This window comes from Sabethes cyaneus, chromosome 2, assembly GCF_943734655.1.
Source record: "Sabethes cyaneus chromosome 2, idSabCyanKW18_F2, whole genome shotgun sequence".
NCBI lineage: Eukaryota > Metazoa > Arthropoda > Insecta > Diptera > Culicidae > Sabethes > Sabethes cyaneus.
In genome coordinates, this window is record NC_071354.1 from 210,208,957 (window position 1) to 210,232,335 (window position 23,379).

General features: G+C 40.1%; 1 protein-coding gene across 7 annotated transcripts in view; it reads right to left on the bottom strand.

Moving 5' to 3' along the window:
- Positions 1 to 23,379, bottom strand: part of LOC128734937 (protein trachealess-like) — a 162,097-nt gene that overhangs the window by 91,085 nt on the left and 47,633 nt on the right. For 2 of the 7 annotated variants that reach the window (XM_053829352.1, XM_053829351.1), the window contains one exon: positions 13,244 to 13,604. In XM_053829352.1, the coding sequence (XP_053685327.1) occupies positions 13,244 to 13,479 (236 nt within the window). In that variant the 5' untranslated portion in view covers positions 13,480 to 13,604. The other 5 variants (XM_053829345.1, XM_053829346.1, XM_053829349.1 and 2 more) reach the window with 4 other exon arrangements.

A 23,379-nucleotide genomic window follows, 5' to 3' on the forward strand; every position in this document is an offset into this window, starting at 1 on the left:
AGGTTTTTCTAAAAGGTTTATTAAACAAGTGAAAGAATATGAGTAAAAGAAAAAAATTCAATTTGATTCTTTTGGCAAAACTCTACACAATATTCACTTAGTGAATAATTGCAAAGTATCACTATAACATAGTTCAAATCATTCAAATTATACACTATCGCCAGTACTACGCGGATAGGTATTTCTGCTGTTACTTACAGCATTCTTCGGTGCTATAGTAATATTTCGATTTTGTCAGCCCCATGTTGAATTTTGGGTTGACCAAATGGGGGAACTGACAAAATCGGGATTTTTTTTCGAAATTTTTTTTTCAAGATTCAAAACTTAAGACCTTATATCGAAGACTTCTACTTAAAATAAAATTTTAACCCTCAATTGGTCAACCGAAAGCTCAATGAACCGGTTCAGAATCTTTTTTGGTGCGCATTAGCTTTGAGCGGGAAAACGTGGTTTTAGGTTGATGGAACCTTTTGAAGACTTTCTTAAAACTGAAAGTTCTATCGTCCAGCGGAATTCAAATTTTGATTATTATTACGAACCTGAATGAGAAAACCTATTTAAAGGGTCGTTAACAAACAAAAATAAAAAATTTTGATTAATAAAAAATTTATTTTTCCTCAGTTTCAATATAACACATTGATGTGTTCTACAAAGTTTTACAGCATATCATCACAAGAAATTCTGCTGAAGACAGTACCTTCTATCTCTTCACCAAAGATAGAAAAATCCCTTTTTCTCATGAATGCAAAATCGTTAAAAACAGTTTTTCTATTTTAGCTATTTTTATAGTTGTTGTATGACTTTTTCATCTTTTACAAAGTTGTACAAATAGTAAAAATACACAACATTGCTGAATATAGTATACGTCTATCTTTGCTTGTTTAGGAACTATAGACCTTTTACTATAAAAATACCCTAATTTTGACACCGAATTAGTCGCAAGAAGGCATCACTTTATTCAAAAACTCTCCCCAGAGAATCAAAATAGTTTCAAGCAGACTGAAAAGTTTTATAAATTATGTTTGAAAGCACAAAAGTTAAACAAAATTTATAGGCTGACAAAATCGGGATGAAAAGCTGATAAAATCGGGAGTAGACAAAATCGAGAGCTGACAAAATCGGAACATTACTGTATTTTTATTATTTCTATTGTTATTAAAAATGTTTACAGATATTTAAGTTAATATTTTGATTTTTGGCATTTTGGTAAATAGCCTTAATCTTTTCTAAATTTTTGACAGAATAGTCTTCATTCTAGATGCACTTCCGGACATTTGCGAAAGTACAAAGTTCCGCTGAAATCGAAGCGAACCGACTGGCCATGACTGGTCTGTTTAGCGCAGAATTGATCTTTGATTAACGAAGCTGCGTATGGCAAAACGTGTCGCTGATTAGCAAATCTACGTCAAAAATATTCCTTAATACGTAGGATCTCGCGAAAAAAAATTGCGTCACTTCGCATGATTGCGTTAATTCACTAAATTGAGTTTATTATCAAATCGCCTTCCTTTGCAATATCAGAGCGTTTAGAACAATCAGCCTGATTGACAAAAAAAAACTAAAGATGATAAGAAAATATTCAATCGAATGGCAGAAACAGAATATCACATTATTCATTTACCGATTATCGTGAAGTTTTCATTAATAATTAAAAGAATTTCAATAAAGTTATAGATACGCATCGCGTCTTATTTAATCAGCCGGCTTGACGGTACGTCTTACGGTTTACGTCACCGTCGAAAAAGTTTTCGACTCGACGATTATTACCAATCAAATCCCGAAACAGGCTCTTTGAATAGTCTCCTTTCTTCTTTTGAGGGACTTCAGCAAAAAAAAGAAAAGAAAACAAAAAAGCACAGGTCAAGTGAAAGGGCTGTTCACACTTCCAGCGATCCAACGAGCAATGCAAATTTGCTGTAAATGTGAATGTCGATTAATTTGCGTTTGCGTTCGGATTGCTCAATGGCAACCGGCAGGTAATATCGTTGTGAATAGCTTTCGAAAATTTTACTGACCGCGCGGTCGGTTCTTAAACTGAAATTGATTCTTTGCTTTTTAAATCGGAAACAGAATATAGCGTGGTTTGTTGAAAATCTGCAAAAAAAATCCGCTCTTTTGCTTCGTTCCACCGAACGAGACAGTAAACTCACTGAAAACACATGATTTTTGTCAATATATTTTACGCAAGCACCTTTATGTTCGACAGTAGTGACAGCAGCAACATATACAGCAATTTTTCTCATGTCAACGACTCGTTTTTTGTACATATTTCGCACAGAACAAACGATTCTAGGAGTAACACTACCATCAGTAAACAAAATCCCACGAAATTTTCCATCTTCGGTTGCTCATTTTTCCACTTTCTTTCCCAAAGCACACACGGTTCACCAGAATTGTTGTTGACACCCACGCCAATCATGGTTTATGTGCACCAAAAAATCTGAGCATTCACTGCTCAATAGATGTTTGATAACCACCGCCACCCGGCGGGTGGGTTTTTATTTCGCTTTTGATGATAATTTGTCAATCAGCGGACACGTTAATAGCTTCGCAGGTGAGCATGTAACACGGTTCGCGGTTCTTGTTTCCGTTATCACAATTGTTAACATCACAGTCCACCCGGTCGAACACTTGCTAAAGTACACGATCTGGCACAGGAGTGTACACGGAACAATATTCGGGCAGGTTCAACAAGTGGCCCACTCTTCTTGCACTCGCGCTCTCTTGCGCTTACACTATTGGTGGCCACGGATTGCGGCGGCGAAAAATAGAATGCATTAACCAACCTTCGACACCAGAGTCGATTGCTCTCCGCGGCACAGCTCACGCAACGGATTCACACCGAATGTCCTTTCGCTCGCCGGGATGAGGAATATATTAGATAATTCCTAATACACAAACGCACCGTTTAGGCCCGACAGTTTACTTCCGCACGTCGTTTCGGAACAGCCACCGCGCGTAGCTCATAAACTAAGACTGACTGCCGATTTCGACTGCCAGCAGAGGCAAGCGACCGACCGAGCGAGCGGGTGAGCGAGCGAAACCACTGTCAGCCAGTTAATGCCATCGACCGTTCGCCACCATGCGGCTCCACCGGATCACTCAGTTTTGGTTAGACGAGAAAGTTACTTTGCAGGTGCCAACCTAACACGTTTACTAGCTACTGCTAGCAGCTCCTCTGCTGGGAACATACTTTGTTGATGCCGATTGGCCGATGGCCCGACGCCCGAGCGACGCGGGTACGGCTGTCCCGAAGCGCAAAAAAAAAATAAACAGCAAAAAAGTGAGTGATCGACGAGAGTGAGCGACCGCCAGGCGAATATAAAATAAAGTTTCGGGTTTATCGCTAGCTGGTTTGAGATGTTCAGTTCGTGTGCAATTTTCGTTTGTTAATAATGCCGCATGTTGCATGGCCGCGGAAAATGCGTCGGAAGTCATGTGCTCGAATAAACAGAAATAAACTTTGACCGGTTTTATTGATCTTACACGGTCTTTATTACTAGATTGCTGCAAAACAATTAACTAACAACAAAAATGCACATTGTTTTGATTGTTTACATAATTTCTCACGAACTGGAAAAAAATTAATCGCACTTATCGAAATAATCCAATGATTGCAATTGCAATAAAACCCAATAATTCAGATGAAATCATAAATAATTAAAATTGAACCACTTACATATACAACTCTCACTACAGCTACAGATTTTAAAACCACTTCAACCTCCAGTGGATGGTTTGCAACAATGTTGCAGAACCACTTACTGAGCGCCACCCAGCCAGCTGCTACTAAACCCTTTCGTCGAGACGCGGCGAAAGACGCGTACCGCGGACGCGAAGTGGACAGCTCACACGAGAGCGACCGCAACTCAATCGCTCCTCCTCAGTATGGCGCTCAGCTCAGCTCAGCTCAGTCTCAGGGGGAAAAAGATAATTTCTGCACAACATTGTTGCCGGCTCTGGTTTGTGGCGATACAGCAGCAAGCATGGCGTAAAGAAAATGAGCGACTTCGACTTCACACATACCGAGCGCCGCGCCGCCGCTGCGCTGACAGGAAAGCCAATAATAACTTGTACTGCTTTCGCAAACGTCGAGCAAGCAAAATAAAACAGTACAGCAACGATGCGATGGAAAGGTACCTGTGTTTGGACAAGTGCTCATCTGGCCGTAACCTCCAAGTTCACATGTTGGTTCCGAATGGGAAGAGAATTGGTGTCACCGCTTGGTGCGTCATCCGGACGCCGGTAAAATTCGGTTCTTCTAGGAGACCATTTCCTCCACATACAGATTTACGAATTTCCTTCCTCGTACTACGATGTTCCCGGAATGCCCGAACATATAGTATGAGTAGAACAACGCACTGTGATGCTACCCTCGGTGATGTTTCTATAGCAATCACGAGTGTTGTGACACTCCAAAGCTTCACGGAATTTTACTACGGGTTATTTGGTATGTTTGCGAAGAAAAGCCATTAAACATGACTGATACCTCTCCGGATTACGTGAAACTTCCAGGAAAGAAGGTTGTATTTTTTCATCTGGGAGGTAGGAATACAATGATTGTTTCTATTCTGTACGCCATCGCTTGTTTTAGGAAGGCTTAATATGATTGATGAAGTTTAAATGATTGAATGATTCCAGGCTTTTATTTGACCTCTCCAACAGTATTTAACAATGTAGTCTACAAGTCGGTAGAAACATAGCGCTAGTTCAGCAATTGTGCCGTACAATAACATTAGCCAATTGCCCCGTTTCAACTCATTCCTTTACGTTTCCCATTTTGGAACTTGTACACAATTTTTGCAGAAACTACCAAGAAATGTTACTTTGAAGCACAAAGTTTCGGTAGAATCACCATTCCAACCGCCATAACTCATCGGTGGCGAAAAACCGACCGAAGCGTGCACTCACACTGAAAGTAGTTCTCAAGACACAGATGTGATCGGATTCGCGAGAATGATAGCGAGTTCGATTGCGACGGGAGATGACGTCTGAATCCGCTTGCTGAACGGGACAGCAGTATTGAACAGGCAACCGATTGAGAATGATATAATCAATACTTATCGATTACGACTTAATTAGTTCGAAACGGAGTTCATTATCACTTGCCGTTACACGTTTCGAAAATATGCCCCATTGTTTGCATACTCATAAAGTCGAAGTCGAAATAGGCGCGCAAAATCTAACGTCATTAAGCTAGAATAGGTAGTCGGTATTGGAATCAACTGAAAACAATATGAAACAAGATAGAGCACGGAAGGATATTTTCGGTCCATTAGGCGATGGCATCTATATTTTCGGCCTATGGCCTAGTGCTAGTGGAAGAGCAGGTGGTTTTGACGTTCTTTGAATAAAAAATAGTAGATTATTAACAGTCTTGACAAAATAGTTATAACATATTAAAATTGTATGGCGACAAAGTATTTTTATTGGCGAAGAAAAAGGCAAACATGCTGAATTTAGAAACCTGCTGAAAATACCCTCCCGTACTCTACGTGATAATCTTTTTCACGGATGGGAACGACAAGTTTTATCTTTCCATTTTGGATTTCATAAGGGCATCAAATATTAATTTAGGCCATTGTAAATCATTTTTAAAGTTTTTGTCACCTCCCCCTTGGAAATTGGCTTGAAAAATCGGACGGCAAAAAAATAATTTGTAGGGCACCAGTTTATTTTTTTTATAAAATCAATTGTCTGTGGGCTCTATAGCCTGAAAAACTCGAAAAATGAGTGTACGAGTTGAGTTAGCACTTCCAGCACGAAATAGAAATGAGAATTCAAACAGTGGAATTTTCGAAAATCGGCCAAAAATAATTTTCTTTCGTTTTTTTCTTTTTTTCGTAGATTTTTGCATGGAAAATAATAACGTATATATTAAAAGCAAGAATAGGTTTGGTTTTCGCGTTTAAACTTTAAGTAAAAATGCCTAAAATCCACATTTTTTTGCTCGATTAAAAAATTTTCTTTGTTTTTTTCGAACCCGCCCCCTTCAGTGGCCCAAAACCGGAGGGTCATGGTCTTACTGCTTCTAACAGCCATTTTCTTTTCAAAACCGTTCATATTTCAGAGTTTTTCATGCAAAATGTTCAACCGTCTTGGTTTTTGAACTGTTCACTCTAACTTCATTCTGATATTTAACGGCCATCTCGATCTAAAAATTCCCTCTTGCAGAGTTTTCATGTTCATATAGCATCTTACCCATAATCTTGAACGCCAAAGTAATGAGCTTCTAAATATTTTTGCGGACTTAAGCAAACAATTTGGCGTTGTAACGGGTGGCAACTAAAATTTTGGAATTTTTTCGCGGCCCTTATGCTCAACAACAAACGAGTTCTGAGAGAAATGAGAGTATGTATGTGTTAGCTCTCTCTCTCCTCTTTTTGTTAATATTTTTTGTTTTGTTTATACTTGCCCAGTTTTGCTAAAAATGGCGTCGAAACAAGAAGCATTTCGGGAGCGCGTCGTACACTTCTACGAACTGCAACAGAAATCTCGGCAAAAAGTATACGGTACAACATTTAAAAAGCGAATGTGTTGCGGCTTCGACTGTTTACCATATATCCTAAGATGCCCAACAACTATTCGCAAGCAAGGTAGTGGAAGACCAGTCAAAATTATGGACGCAGAAGGACATCGCTCTCTTTCTCGTTTCTTCAACCACAAGCCTGGCTGGTTTGCCTATCAATTAAGATGCACCAGACGAATGTTTGAGGAAAATTTTGATTCCATTTCTACAAAAACATCATGCAGATGGACAATACGTGTTTTGGCCGGATAGAGCATCATCGCATTACGCCAAAAAACACAATCGTTCCTGAATATCCATTCGATCCCATTTTTACCCAAAAACCACGACCCGAAAAATCTATTTCAGTGCGTCCAATCGAAGATTTATTTTCTACGGACCGTTTTCAAATGTACACTAATTTTTTTTCAACAATGGATAATGTATCTTTCATTTCGGTAAATCAGATTTCTTCATGTATCTTTGTCTTTTTTTGACAGCTTGAAAAAAAATTCCAAAATTTTAGTTGCCACCCGTTAGCAAAATAAATCACATTTTACGCTACTGTTTTTATGATTTTTATGTGAATTTTAGAATTTTCGCGATGTTTGTAGTAATTTCTCGAAATCCATATGGCATATCAATTTAATTTTAATTACAATATTTGTTTTACATCATGATGAGGTAAAAATGTTAGGTGTACGTTAAGCTGCTGATCGTGGTACTAACTCGATGGATTTAAGTGATTTAGCGGTGCACCCACCGTACTTAGCAATATGGAGACATCTGACACCTCCGCCACAGTCGAGCTACTGCAGCCAACATTCAACAGTCATCCCGGTCCTGTGTGTGGCAGTGGCGAAGGAGTTCTCCAAATTGCCATCAATGGCAAGTATAATGGTCTCTTGACCTCGTCGGGAGTTGATCCTTTCCCAGTTTCCAGGTCAAAAACTGGTGGACCTGACCAACTTCGCTTCCATACCCACCAAAACGTCAACGTATTAAACACCGCAAATCGCTTCATCAGTTCACGCCACCTACTCGATAATTGTGATGTGAGATTTATTGATCCGAACCAATCTACCTGCGCCGCGCCATCAACCACCGTTTCGGGTTCTGTTACTGTGAAAGCATTCAACTCTAAACTGCCGCTACCGGGATGCACGCCTGCAAGCATTTTGGAAGGAACTGAGGTACCCTCAGTACAGTCCAGTTATTCCCGCCAGCTTCCTGCAATCCTCCCGGTCCTGTATTCAAGCATGGAGAGAGGGTCTTCCAACCCGTTATCGCAGGCAAGTACTCCCAACGTTGTAATCCCGATACACCTCCAGTACAGTATTCTTTCAGCTGTCAACCGCCCGTCGTTGAAGCAAAGGTTGCATTCGATTAGCTGTTCTCAATTTATTACCAGAATGTGAGCGGTTTGCGAATTAAAATCACTCAACTACTACTGTTGAGTAGTTGTGACTACAATGCCGTCATTTTAACGGAAACCTGCAGCGAAATCTCCTCCAAATATACGCTGAAAAATACTGAATACTGATACTGCAAAGTCAATTCGGCGTTCAAGAAAACTGGAAGGCTTTTCACTGCTGTTTCTCGCTGAATTGCATGGCAATCAACAGTCTTACAGTCCGCCTTCGATCGTACGACAAAAAAGATTTTCAAATCGTCAGCATACATAATTCGACATCCACGTGAAAGCGCTAGACAGATGTCGTTGAAGAAAAATGAGAATAACAGTTGTCCCAAATTACTACCTTGCGGCACGTCAGACCTTATCGAGAATTTCTGAGACTTGAAGTGCTCCAAACAACAACAACAACAACAACAACAACAACAACAACAACAACAACAACAACAACAACAACAACAACAACAACAACAACAACAACAACAACAACAACAACAACAACAACAACAACAACAACAACAACAACAACAACAACAACAACAACAACAACAACAACAACAACAACAACAACAACAACAACAACAACAACAACAACAACAACAACAACAACAACAACAACAACAACAACAACAACAACAACAACAACAACAACAACAACAACAACAACAACAACAACAACAACAACAACAACAACAACAACAACAACAACAACAACAACAACAACAACAACAACAACAACAACAACAACAACAACAACAACAACAACAACAACAGGTTCCAGACAAAATAACGATTGCCTCCTTTAATTTCCTTTAATCTACTTTTTATTCGCCTCACGTACTCACACGTGCTTCGGTAGTATAATTGACCGGTGCCGGCCGACCTCCCTGCAACAGGTGATGCTGCTACTTGAAATGCTCCTGCTGGTAATGTCTGCCGCTGTTTCTGTTGCTACTGGCTGATTTTCGCTGTTATTCGTGTGTGCAGAGAGGGATTGGCCTCCGTTCGTACTTTTAGGTATGGGCTGTTCTAGTTTTTTTGTATATCAGAAGGGCACTGGGATCTAAAAATGCCACTGCGACAGTCACGAAGATTGTCTTTTGCAGTTGGCCCCGATTGCTGTACTGTTCTACAGTTACATCGATGGATGCGCCTCCGGGAACTAAGTGGTATCAATCCGATCCATGTGGTCTGGCCTTCAATATTTCCCGGAATTCAAGAAGCCTCAATTTCCACGCCTGCGAGGACTGATTTTCCCTCCTGCACAGGGCTTGAACAGGGATCGCAAGTTGAATGTGACTGCGTGAATGCGTACGCTTTCCGCATTCAAGTTGCGCTTTTTGAACGATCATTTGACTGTTTTTTGAATCCAGTCAATCTGCCGCTTGCGCTGCTGCCGTCTCATAATTCATGCGATCTCTCAAGAAAAGCCAACAGTCGCTCCCCCGCTTTGCGCGTTCTTTCGAAGAATCTAAACTGCAAACTGACTGGAAGCATAAGATGACGTATTGTTTCGTTTCTCTTTTTGTCTCCAAATCGGCTGCTCACAGTAATAGTTTGTCACCCGGAGTCGGCCCGACGCAAGCAAAATGTTCGTTTGTATTGGACGGAGTCCGATCGACTTCTTCCATGCACATGTAGTGATTGTTTTTTTTTTTGTGTAGTTTTGAATCATACGACAGCGCGATTTCTATTCGATAGCGTGGTGACTGCCAGTCATTTGACTGTTTTGCAGTCATTCGCTGCTCCAAACGGTAAAGGCAACTTGATCGAAACGAAAATGTTAAAAAAGTTTAAAATGCGTTCTTTCTACCGTTTAAAAAGGGATGAATGACTGAGCAAGCTGGTAGTGGGGTTATGCATAGCGTTCGTATTTAACTACTAAACAGACGGTATGAATTTGAATGTGCGGTGGTGTGAATGGGGTAGAAAAAAAAGGATCGGTTGAAGCCTTGCTCCTGCGTCGAACTGTCGTCCGGCATCCTTACGACGTGTCCGACCCGCCGTAGCCTGCTGACTTTCATTAGATGTACGATGGGAGTCTCCCCAAGCAGTGCCTGTAGCTTGTGATTAATACGCCTCCGCCACTCTTCGCTTTCAGTTTGTACTCCGCCAAATATCGTTCGCAGCACTTTCCGCTCGAACACGGCAAGGGCGCGTATGTCCTCCGTTAGTAGTCCATAAAGAACCACCGGTCTAATAAGGGTTTTGTATATTGTTAGCTTGGTGGCGGCGTATGCTTCCTGATAGTAGCGTTTTACGAAGGGCAAAGTAGGCCCGATTTCCCGCTGGATTTCCTTACTAGTGTTGTCACCTGTCACCAGCGATCCCAAATACACGAACTCCTCTACCACTCCTAGTTCGTCGCCGTCAACGGTTACCGTCCGTGGGAGGCACGCGTTTGTTTCCTTTGAGCCTCTTCCTTTCATGTATTTGGTCTCCGACGTATTTTTTTTTAGCCCAATTCTCCTAGACTCCGCTTTCAGTCTGGCGTAGATTGCCTCCGCCGTCGCAAAGTTCCTGGCAATGATACTGAAGTCATCTGCAAAGCCTAGTTGGCTACCCTTGGTAAAAATCGTGCCTCTCGTTTCGATGCCCGCTCGTAGGATCACTCCCTCAAGAGCGATGTTGAACAGCATGCAGGATAAACCGTCACCTTGTCTCAACCCTCGCCGCGTCTCGAAGGGACTCGAGAGTGTCCCAGAGATGCGTGCGAACCACATCACTCGTTCCAATGTAGCTCTGATCAGTCGCGTCAGTTTGTCCGGAAAACCGTATTCGTCCATTATCTGCCATAGCTTGTCTCGATCGACCGTATCGTATGCTGCTTTGAAATCAATAAAGATGTGATGCGTGGGCACGTTGGTCCGTAGTTGCGCGAGCCCCCAAAAAACCCACCTGATAATTCCCTACGAAACCTTGTGCTATCGGTGACAACCGGCGTAACAGGATCTGGGAGAGTACCTTGTAGGCGGCGTTTACCAGCGTTAGTTGCAGCAGTCTAGCCGATCCGAGTTTGGTTCACCTTCTCATAAAACTTGTGCGTGTTATTAGCTCGGAATAGTTGCTCTAATTCTTCGCGATCTCTGTCCTCTTTTTGGCGCTTTTTCCTCCTCAGGATCGTGGTCAACAGGTTCCTAGCTCATCGGTATTTGGCCAGGTTCTCCCTAACTCCCTAACTAACTAACGTTAAATACAAATAATAAATGTGTTATTCTCACAAATATTTTAAGCACAATTATTCTTTGAGCAAATATTAATACAGATAACCAGATAATAATCCTTCACGCATGCCAACAACTGAGGAATTAACCACGATAGTAATAGTACAAAGAGACAGCCGAGAGTGACGTAGGCGTATGAACCACGAGCTGCAGGCACTACTTGGAGAGTGCATCGTACACTTGGTTAAAGTTAGGAGACTACGGTGGACCGGCCACGTCGCAATAATGCAGGATGATTGTTCAGTGAAGTACGTTCTCTTCAAGAACCCTACCGACACCAGGAAAAGAGGGGTCCAACGTACTAGATGGCTCGACCAGATTGAAACCGACTTACGTATGTCGCGACGTTCAACGAATTGGCGATGAGTAGCCCAGAACGGAGTACAGTTAAGAGGAATTCTTCATACGGAAAGAGCCACCCCGGCTCAATGCTGGTAGAAAAAGAAGTAGGTAGAATTTATTCCTCAGTAATTTGAAACATTACTTTTGCTTCCTTTTTCATAGGCAGAAAAAACGAAACACTTCTTCCAAATGGTTGTGAATGTTTCCTTGAGTAGAGATGGATTGATCATTTTACGGAGTGGATGCACGAGTGGGACCGCCACATTTTTCAATATGAGACCAGAAATACCCTTTTTACTTTTGCAATGAAATCCCTACAATATTGACGTTTTTGAAACAGGGGTGGACAATAAAAATCAAAAAACAATGTTTGATGCCATTTTAAAATTTTAGACGACAGATAGCTGCGCGGTTCCGGGAGTACAACTTGCAGACTAATCATTTGTTTGTGGACTTTAAGGCGGCGGTCGATTCAGTCAAACGTCAGTCAAAATCAGCTGTGACAGTTAGAACATGGTGTTTCGACGAATTATGGTACGATATTGGTTAAATTAACCATCAATTATTCGAGCGTCCTTAAACTGTTTCGTTTTGAATCGTTTTGTGATAAATAAATGCCATTGCCGGTGGTGGTTGTCGTGGAAATTTCTAAGTTTTATCCTCTACTCCCCACACTATCGGACATGGGCCATAGAATGTGCATTTAAATTCAAATTTTCTTTCAAATAGGGCCACACAAAGTTTAAGATTGGGTATCTAATAAATGATCAAATGCATTAGCCAAACATATAGATTTTTATAAGTCAATCGTTTTTAAAAATAAGATTTGAAATTAGTTTCTAATCTAGAATATAGTTAATAAACTGCTTATCAACAGTCCATTGCCTGATTAATTCATCATTTTACAGAGTACGAAATCGATTAAAATTGTTGTTTGGGTAGTTAACCAATCAACCAACATTGTACATCAAAACGTCAAAAAGATTACTATTACCGCACATTTTCATCACTTATTAGAAGGCATAAGGGCGACCCAGTCAATGACATAATAAAACAAACCATCCAGCCTAATATCGTTATAATCACAGCAGTAATATACAGCATGACGTAGATCAAGAGCATTTTTGTTTTTATAGAGTGGTGGGGAATAATCGATATCCCTCAATGTCATTTGGATAAGAATATTCCTTGTATGGCCTAAAAGAACACATAATCCGAAATGAGCACTCAAGGATGCGAGCTGGTAGTTGGGCTGTCCGCCCGAGCATCGTTTTTGGTTTCCTTTTCGTTTCCGCTTTCCGTTGCTCGAAGTAGCTTGAATCGAAACGGAATGGGAGCCTTTTTGGGTTTACTAAATAGGGAACCGTTTTGCTTCTCAAATTACTATCGAACAACACAACGGTTAGCAGTTATTTATGCATTCTATTTTAGTAACAACATCCAAAAATAAGTTGTTGTTATTGAAAAGAAACACAAAACTTCTTACAACGCTTTTGCTGTTGACGGCCCAAATCTAGCCTCCCTAATGAACAGAATCGGAACGAATTCCCGCCGGTTCGTAGGAAGAAACAGCTTTACTTGTCAAATTAACATCAATACGCTTCAACGTAACCTGCTGAGCGCAATTGCGTGGTTGCACCGGATCCTGCTCTTGTAAAATTGATCCTTCCAGTTAATGAGCCTCGTGATGAGAGCAACAACAACATTCATGTCAATGATAATTCACTTCAGTATAAATTAGCAGTAAACACTTACTTGGAAGCACTGTTACTAGCACCGACATCCGACCGCTCTCCGTCGGAATCCTTTCTGCCATTACCAGCCGCCGGACCGGCCGAAGATCCTTGCTGTGTATTATCGTCGCTCTCGGAGTCATAGCTGGTGATCGAGGTTGTGCGTGGTTGACGTTGCTGTGCCGGCGCCTGGTTTTGCCCCTGAAAGGAGGCAACCTCTCCTCCCACGGCCGAAGCTAGATTGGGTTCCTCCTTCATTGTGAGACCCTGGGTCTGTCTGTTTATGTATGCAAAATCACTGCAGCTTTACAGCACAGACCGTTGTGTAGCGTTGCTGATAGGCGCTCGTAGCTCGATGGTCCTCTATTTTTATATCATTTGCCCTGAAATATGAATTGAAAGACGGAAAAACAAGCTTTAGAATCGCAAGCGGCTCCTGGCAGGCGGGCACAATTATATTCTCGAATAACACTAAATATGGTTTCTACGCATCATATTGAGAATAAAAAAACATTTGCTGAGAAAAATGAATGAAAGCTGATCAACAATTGCGCTATAATGAAGGGCACACGCTCCTGTACGTGGAATTAAGTATGTAAGTTAGTGAGCCGGAAAATAGTAACCACCTGCAGTGAAGCTCGTTTGTGTCCATATTGTTTTCCTGCAAGCATCCCTGCTGGTTCATCCTGCACATACGAAAAATTTGTTTATCGGATAATACTGTGGCAGATATCAACCAACCACTCAGCGACTTCTGCTGTCAGGTATTTCAGCCAAAGTTCACTTTTTCGAGAGTGAGTCGATGTGCAGCAACGTGACACATTTAGCCATTTTTTTCGCTACCGCATTTTGTGTGTTTTCTTCTTGCGAGTTCTCGTCAGATACCCGCGTCCATTTGCCGTTGAATTTTCGTGTGGTCACTAAATTTGATACAACTGCTGTTGCTGACTGGATGGAAATTTATTCACTCTGCGCCATTGCATTGCCATTCAGCCAGTCAGTGGTAGACATATGCCACAGATTGACCACAGCGGAATAAAGGCAACATCAGTGGTTGAACAAAAAAAAATTAAATGTCAGCAACTTGAAACTATTTTAGTACAGATAAAATTGAAATGCATTTTAACATTTCAGTTAGCAGCCGTGATTTTGGCGCAAAAAAACTGTTCAACGATATTGGTGACAAAAATTTGGCATGTGGCAAAATTTGATTCTAAGGCTCTCTCTATACTGTCACGACCAGGCGCTGGGCATGATTATTTCATTAAGGCATCCAAATTGGCCAGCTTATCGGTGGATGAACACCGAATTAAATAATAATTATGAAAACACGACACCGAGCGCTCTGCATCATAGATTCATCGCTAGTTAACCCCTTCAAACCCATTTGGTCTTTGAATTTTGAGCTGTTTCATCGCAGTTAGGCGCCGTTGACTTCAAAAGGGTTCCGCGCTTGTATACGCCAATGGTAAATGGAACTAAAATTAGCACATTTTTACCGGGAAGGCATGCTTTTGTTTGGGAAAATAATTAAAACGATCACACAAGTAAGACGCTTGCAACCCAATTGAAATACGCTAAACGGCGGTAGTGATTCGGCCATCAAAACAAGTTGATTATCGAGTATGTTTACAAACTGATAAGTAGCGCTGAAGACAGGGAACACCCTGTGGGATGATGATTTCAGCGCCAGGACTATGGGGTCCTGGCTATCTTTTGCTGAAGGAAGTCACCACTGTTTGTTTCAAGAAATTTTTAAGATGCAAGGTACAAAAACATATTTCCAAGATAATTTTCCTTCACGACAATGCTCTGCCACATACTGCAAAATCTTAAGGAACACGTTAGAATCGCTCAACGGGGAAGTTCTGTTGCATGCTGTTAACTATCTTTATGTGAAATGACAATTGTGCTAATGACACATTCAGTTGGTGTCGAAACACGACGCTGGTATAACAAGCCAGTCGTCTTATGTTCGAATCTTGGCTGGGAGCGGCTGTTGGAGTCAATTCGATAGCCCATATAGCACTAGTGTTCTGTACTCTAACAGTTGGCTGCAAAGTCTGTCATATGAAAAACGGAAGGCTTTGCTTTTTTTCCCAAGGACGCACAAATTTATCACTCCATTTTAACCATAACCAGACATTTGAAAAGGTCACGTTAGTCGCGTAAGGGAGACGATATATAGGTGAACGCAGTTCTTCGATGAACGACGGCAAAAGAGGCGGGACGGAAAAGTACTTAGGAATGCCCATAGAAGATAGTAATGCCCCAGCATCTGTGCTCCAAGAAGTCATATGAGAAATTGGGTTACTGAACACCGACAAAGCTGTCGGTAAGGATCGCCTACCAGCGGAGCTTTAACAATATGACCGAGAAACGCTGACAACGACTACACTGGGTTATTTCTTATGCCCATATTCTGATGATGGTGATGCCAAGTTTTGCTGTAGAAAAATCCGTAGTTCCGTTTATCACGGAAGAAAGGGTTATTTATACTTCTAAAATTCAATCAATTTTTTGATTCTAGTGAAAGTTTACCCGACATCCTTTAAAAGTTTGTTAGTTTTGCTAAAAAGTGTAAATTATTTCAATGTAACGGGTGACAACTAAAATTTTGGAATTTTTTCACAAGCTGTCAAAAAAAACAAAGATACGTGAAGAAGATCTGATTTATCTGATATTAAAGATACATTGTCCATTGTTGAAAAAAAATTAGTGTACATTTGAAAACGACCCGTAATCGACTGTTCGGCGAAGCTTTCGTTTGACGTCGAAACGGGAGCGTTGTTCGGCCGTCATGTCAACGTTGCGAATGCATCTCTTGATTCTACCAATCAACTGATTGCAATTCGTGACTCTCCAGTTATTTTTGTACACCAACGAACTCAAAATCCCGAAGAAATCTTCGATTGGGCGAACTGAGACAGATATTTCGGGTTTTTGGGTAAAAATGGGATCGCATGGCTATTCAGGAACGATTGTATTTTTTTGGCGTAATGGGATGATGGTCTATCCGGCCAAAACACGTATTGTCCATCTGCATGATGTTTTTGTAGAAACGGGATCAAAATTTTCGTCTGGTGCATCTTAAGTGATAGCCAAACCAGAGGGCTTGTTGTTGAAGAAACGAGAAAGAGAACGATTACCTTTTGCATCCATAATTTTGGCTAGTCTTCCACTTAGGATATGGTAAACAGTCGAAGCCGCAACATATTTGCTTTTTAAATGTTGTACCGTATACTTTTTGCCGAGATTTCTGTTGCAGTTCGTAGAAGTGTACATCGCGCTCCCGAAATGCTTCTTGTTTCGACGCCATTTTTAGCAAAACTGGGCAAGCATAAACAAAACAAAAACTATTAACAAAAAGAGGGGAGAGAGAGAGAGCTAACACATACATACTCTCATTTCTCTCTGAGCTCGTTTGTTGTTGAGTACAGGAGCCTCGAAAAAATTCCAAAATTTTAGTTGCCACCCGTTATACTTCTTTTTTTATTATATTCACATTAACAACTTGGGTCATCCGTGACTTTTGTGGGGTTGAGATTTGAAACCGGGTCCTCGGCGTGAATGTGTACTGTTTTCTGATATGTTAGAGTTTCTTTATACACAGATGAACCATACCTCATTCCGACTAAGAATGTGTCATTTTTATCGCAGAGGACAACCCTTGATTGTATTTAAAAGAATGCTAACCACTACATCGCGCTTATCCCTCGTTTTTTTGTTGTCTTTTAAACGTTTGTTAGTCGTTTTCCGTAATTTTTAACATATCTGGTTTTCTGGCATCGTCTTTTCAGTGATTTTTTTGTCATTTTTCGTCGTCTTTTGCAACTTTTTTGATATGATGGCGTCCTTATTCGTATCTGTTTTGGTATTGCTTGTCGCAATTTTGCTGCCTTTTAATTGTCTCTTCATTATATACAACTATTTATAGCATTTTTGAAGTTTTACATCGTTTTTTTTTATATTTTTTGGAGTTTATTGGCGTCCATTAACCGTATTTTTGTCGTCTTTCATCTTTTCTTCATCGTCGTTTCGCCTACTTGTCTTCGCTTCTCGTCACATCTGTTCGCTAACTTTTTACTGTCTGTTTCGGCATCCTTTTGTCGTTCATTTGCTGTCTTTTAAACGTTCTTTCGTCGTCTTTGTCGTTATCTGTTCATCATAGAATCGTTGCGTTTTTTGGCGCCATTTCGTGGTCCTTCTGTCATCTCTTTGTTGCCTTTTTTCGTATTCGTCGTCCCATTGTCATCTCTCTGTCGTGTTTTTATTATCTTTTCGTGATCTTTTTGCCATCTTTTCATCGTGTATTTGTCATTTTCTGACGTCTGTTTTTGGCATTTTTTGTCACTTGTCAACGTCTTGCCGTTTCTGATTGCTGTTTTGACGTCTTTTCGTCGTTTTTCCGTCGTCATTTTTTCGCCTTTTTTTCGTCTTTTTTGTCATATTTTTCTCATTTTCGTCCTGCTTGTTGTCACGATAGCAAAAATGTAGTATTTTTCTCGTCTTTCCGTCGTTCTTTCTTTGTCTTTTTGACGTATATTCGCTATCTTTTGTCTTTTTTGCATGTTTTATCGTCTGTTTGCCGCTTTTTAAATAACTCTTTCCCGTTTTTTGTCATATTTGACAGTAAAAAAAGCGTCTTTTTGTCGTCGTTTTTTGTTTGTGTTTTTTATCATATTTTCACGTCATTTCCATTGTATTTTTGCAGTTTTTTCGTTAACTTTACATAGTATTTTTGCCATCTTTTTACCACAGTTGTTGTAAAGCAGTTGTAGCAACTGATTTAGAACCAATTTCAGTCGTAAATAAGTTGTGGTAATTGATTTAGAACCAATTTCAGTTGTCTTAAGGTTTAGGTGTCAAGTTTTTTTTTTTCAAATTTTCAAGTTTTTATAGTTTAATTAGAGTTTTTAATTATCGTGTAAAAAGAGCATATAGAACGTTATTACGTATAGAATAAGGATTCCAGCAACTTGATTATTAAACAAATTATAAAACAACCTGATTCGTTTATTATTAAGTTACATCGCGTTACAGAAATCAAATTAGGAACTTTAAAAATGTGGTAAGAAATAGAAATGTAAATATTTTTCTTTATTGCCGCACTCTAAGGGATCATTCGATAATGACGTCCACTGCTTATGGGGGGGGAGGAGGGTGTCAATTTTGTGACAGAGGGGGGAGGGGGTCTAGGCAAATGTGACATCCGTCGAAGAAAATTTATTCTCAGAAAAAGGCTACCAAAACTCATCGATTTATTTCGATTTTCGAACTATCTTACTTCAGAAGATCGCAAGAGGACCCGACATCGTCGAAACAAATAAATGAAGCTGAATTTCTCCTACCTTCTCTTCACTCAAAAAGCGACTTGTTTCATTTGTTGAACAGAATCTTTCAAGCTGGTAATTGTTTCAGCTGACGGCGCCGAAAGTCGGGCACGATTTGCCTATGTTACGCTAGATTAATTATACCATGCGTTACATTAAAGGGTATATGTAAATCATTTTCAGTTCATTTGCAATCAAAGTTTCTAGCCTTTTACTAAATGTTTGATAGACAAGTACAAAATAAACTTTAAAAGCTATCGTCACGATGTAGTGAAACCTGCCTCGCCGATGCAGATTGAAGCTGTTTTAAAGCGGAGTGGTGCTCTTTAATTGACACCAAAACTTCATTTCTTCATTGATTTGTGACGATTTGCAATTGAAGGTTGTTAGAGCCTTTGTTCGCAATTCATAAATCGTGCCTATTAAAATATTTTTTACTAATAAAATTACATACAGCAATTCGATAAAAAAAATCTGTAAAAAAATCAGTAAAAGTCTACTCTCTGGATGGAGAAAGTTAGCAAAACGTGGAATCTTTTTATAATTTCGTTAAAAAAAATAACTTTAAAATCAGTTTATCCGGAAAAATCAAGAAAATTTAAATTTCTTTTTTTCGAGAAAATACGCGACTGTTATTTTCTATGATTTTTTTATCTTACACAACTTCTCAAAAGATTAAGCTATTTTATTTCTATTTTAAGTTTGTGTGACGGGGGAGGGAGGTTGAGTTTTGTGACACAATCGGACAAAGGGGAGAGGGGCGGGTCTAAAAAAGCAGAAATTTGGTGGACGTCATATTTGAATCGTCTCTAACCATGAAAATATCAGTATTGAAAAATGTGAAAAATGCTAGCTCATATTGACAGCATTAAAGTAAATCTTCACTTTTTAATTCACTTCTCGTTAAACAACGTGACCGTTCACTTCTCGTAAGATGTGACCGTTACCGGCGACGAACTAGGAGCAGATGAGTTCGTGTATTTGGGAGTATGGAGATTTTGCGGCACAATAAAGTAGGAAATCGGGCCTACTTTTCCCTTCCTGAAGCGCTACGACCAGGAAGCATACGCCGCCGTACGAAGCTGTTAATGTACAAAAAAACACTCATTAGACTAGTATTTCTTTATGGACTTGAAGCTAGGACGCTGCTCACCGAGGACATACACGCCATTGCCGTGCTCAAGGGAAGGGTACTGCGAACGACATTTCGGACATGTCGAAATGAAAACTGTTCTTTTAAACAACCTCACCAGTACCAGGAACAGAGGCACACAAGCAGAAAATGGCTCGATCAGGTCGAAAGCGACCTACAACTCTGAGACATTTATTTATTTTTTAATTTATTTATTTCTGAAATCACTATGAGCAAATATGGCATTTATCAAAATTAGTTCGTCATTTTTAATGGTGCCTTATTTGTTGATGTGCCACATTTTGGAGGCTACTGGGAAAGACTCATCCAATCAATAAAACAAATCACTGAATCGCGTTAGACCTAACCGAACACATATCGACGAAATGCTTCGCAACACGCGCCATGAAGTAGAAGCAATCATCAACGCTAACCTTCCGACCAATTTAAGAGGTGACTGTGTGTTCTTCATGGGGGCCAGTAGATGGGTCAAATTTTCACTCTCGGCAAGTCCAAATGTCAGCAGTACAACGTGCCCACCCATCACATTTCCGTGGATTTCGGGGCAGCATACGATACAGTCAGAACTGTTTTCCCGGCATGGAACGAGTGATATACTACGTACGTGTTTCGGGGGCGCTCTCGTGTCCCAAGGGGACGGAGCGTCCTGTACGTTATTCAACATCGCTATTGAAGGTGTGATCTGATGAGCGGGCATCGAAACGAGATCTTCAGCAAAAGTAGGCAAATCCTAGCCTTCGCAGACGACCTCGACATCATTACTAGAAACCTTGGGATAGCGGAGGCAAACTAATAAATCAATGGGTCGAAAGCTAAATATATGGTAGAAATACGGCTAAGGAAATTCAATGATGCATTCACGCTGGAAGACGAGCTTACTTTTCCCTCCACAAGACGCTTCGATCAAGGAGCATCCGCCGCCGTCCAAAGCTGACGATGTATGAAATGCTAATCAGACAGGTAGTCCCTTAGGGACTTGAGACAGTATTCTTGGCGGAGTATAAAAGGATAACGAAGAGTAGTTGCAGGCACTACCGTGGACCCTCGCTAATTTGAGCTGTTCCTCATGCAAACTAACAGGGTTAGTTTTCAATTTAAACAACTGGCAACCTTAGATATGTTAAATTTTGTAAGAATTGGCCACTCTGTTCGTTGTTTTTGGAAGTTTGGCAGTTGCTAGCATTGCGAATATTTCGTTCTCCGATCGAATTTTTATCAGAATAGTTAGTCAAACGGAGTGTGAAATAGATGATACACGCTAGTTCAGTACAAACAAGTCACATTGTCTTCCTAAGTAAATTACGTCATCTTCGTTATGATATTTAAACCATTTTTAATTTGTCAATATTGCATAGTTTTAGGTAATTTGTTTTGAAATTATAGTGGTTTTATAATTTTCAATTTAAAAATAAGATTTGATTTAAAATATGGTGCACTAAATAATATATTTCGTCGTTAATCATAGTTGCGAAAATTTAAAATCAAATCGATTCGGAGAGATTTTTTTTTCATTTATAGACGCTTTAACCCTAATGGTAATTTGCGTCTATTCGGAGAGATTGAGTCTCAAGAATTCAAGTAGAATGTCTTAGGTGCATTTATGTCGAACGATTGTAATTCGATTTGATTTTAGAACTAATATTATTTCAATAGAGCATCGAAATGGTGGAATATGATTCAATTTCACTCCTTAATAGGCCTTGAAGCACTTTTGATAGTCATGATTAAAAGCAGAAAAAATGCTGAAGCGTCTCACATGTGGGATAATTAAACCAAGCCACCGCCAAACAGTTGAAAGGTATCCTGGATGACGGAACTCAACCGCGTAATATTCATTTTGCAGCTGTACATCGCGAATAATATTCGACAAAGGTGTTAATTAGTACAAATATTTGTAAACACATGCTTGCAATACGAATATACCACCAACGGTAGTAAATAAAACAAATTTGTGAAACAGCTTCAAAACCAGGCTTGTGATTCGATAGCACTGGTTAGCAAAATCAAAAAAAAAAATACCGTCCATTGAAATTCACAAAAAATGGAACAGTCTCTGAACCTGTGAACATTAAATTTTCAAATGTTTTCTAATAAATATTAGACAACAATCGTACTTGGGGTTAACAGCTTTTGATTTTAGGCCAAAACCAATTTCGCAAAAAAAATGGACGTGACCAGCGTTGGTACAAATAGAGCCGAACATGGTCCTGATTATTTAATAAAATAAAAACCTAATAGGCTAAAGCTCCCATTAGGATCGCACCGCTAATCGAAAACACGTTGACTAAATCTAAAATCATAGAAAATCATAGCCACGAAACTGACGTTCAACTAAGTCCAAGCCGAAAATAACGAAGAAACAACACCCAATTATCACATCCAGTATTATTTTAGGCACTGCTGGAATGGCAGAGTTTGACATTGTGCTATCACATGACAGAAATGCCAGCGCCGAAGACGTAAATGATACCTGGAGAACCATTCCCGGGACTGTTAATGAGCAATCCCGATGGTATCTAATAGATTTACGGTACTGCAAATCCAGCCCAGGAGTAGACTGCCGCAAAAAAAGGAGTCCCGTGCAAAGTTTCACATTTCGAACCAAACAAAAACAAACAAAGTCCTACAGACGGATTACGGAGAAAAGATCAGTTTGCGGCAATCGAACAATGTGACCTTCTGTCGGCTTAGTGGTATGCGCCAGTGTCAAATGTTAGTTTGTAATCGAATGCCAAGTAGGATACTTTTGCAAGCTAAAGTAGCAGCAAAGTCGTGATTTCCTGCAAGATCCGAAAAAAAATGAGAAATGCTGTTGAGGCGCCTGAAATATTTTTATGTTATTAGGTAAACCACGCGTGTACGAGCGAGTCCATTTAGGACACTTAGTGCCAGCTACGATTAAGCCCACAAGGTTATTCATCGTCATAGTCCAAACAAACAGGTAGAACGTTCTCCTCGGCTCCGGTCAAGGGAAGCTCGAGTGGGCACTTCGTTAGAAGCGACCGCTTTGTTTCAGCGGTTTTTGACCGTAACCTTCATGGCAGAGCGATGTGGGATGAGTGATTAGTCAATACCGTACCGCTCAGAAGTAAAACAAGCCTAATTCTGAAATACAATTACATCCTGTGACGTGTTCTTTTGTCGATATTGATGAACACATTGCTTCTGAATGGTAGAAAAATCCGATAATTGCCGTATAAGTTAACATGCCACATCAACAGAATGAGAAGTATGAAGTTTTCTGATATGGCCGGAGGCAATACTAGCACTTAGGGATATGAACTGATATGCGCTGGATTGTTCTTTGTTAGTTTTCTAGTGTACCCTGAGTCATTATCAACATTTTAACATTTGAACATTTGATGTCAAAGAACAGGACGGTGACCAAGGGCAATATTTTGACGTGGAATCCACGCCATTTAACCATTGTATGTTATTGAAAAATAAAATACATTGCATCTATGTGACATTATGGTGATAAATATATTTTTATGTAGATAATAATACCATGAATAATAAACTCAACATACAGCTCCTAACTCAGGCTGTAAAATTACCACAGAAAAGCGTCTAGATTTTTTGCTCAATCACTGTTGAAAAGTGAATGGCGCAGCTCGTAATTCCACTGGAGAGCATCCTCGAGTGCCTGCACTCAAGAATGCATGAATAGTA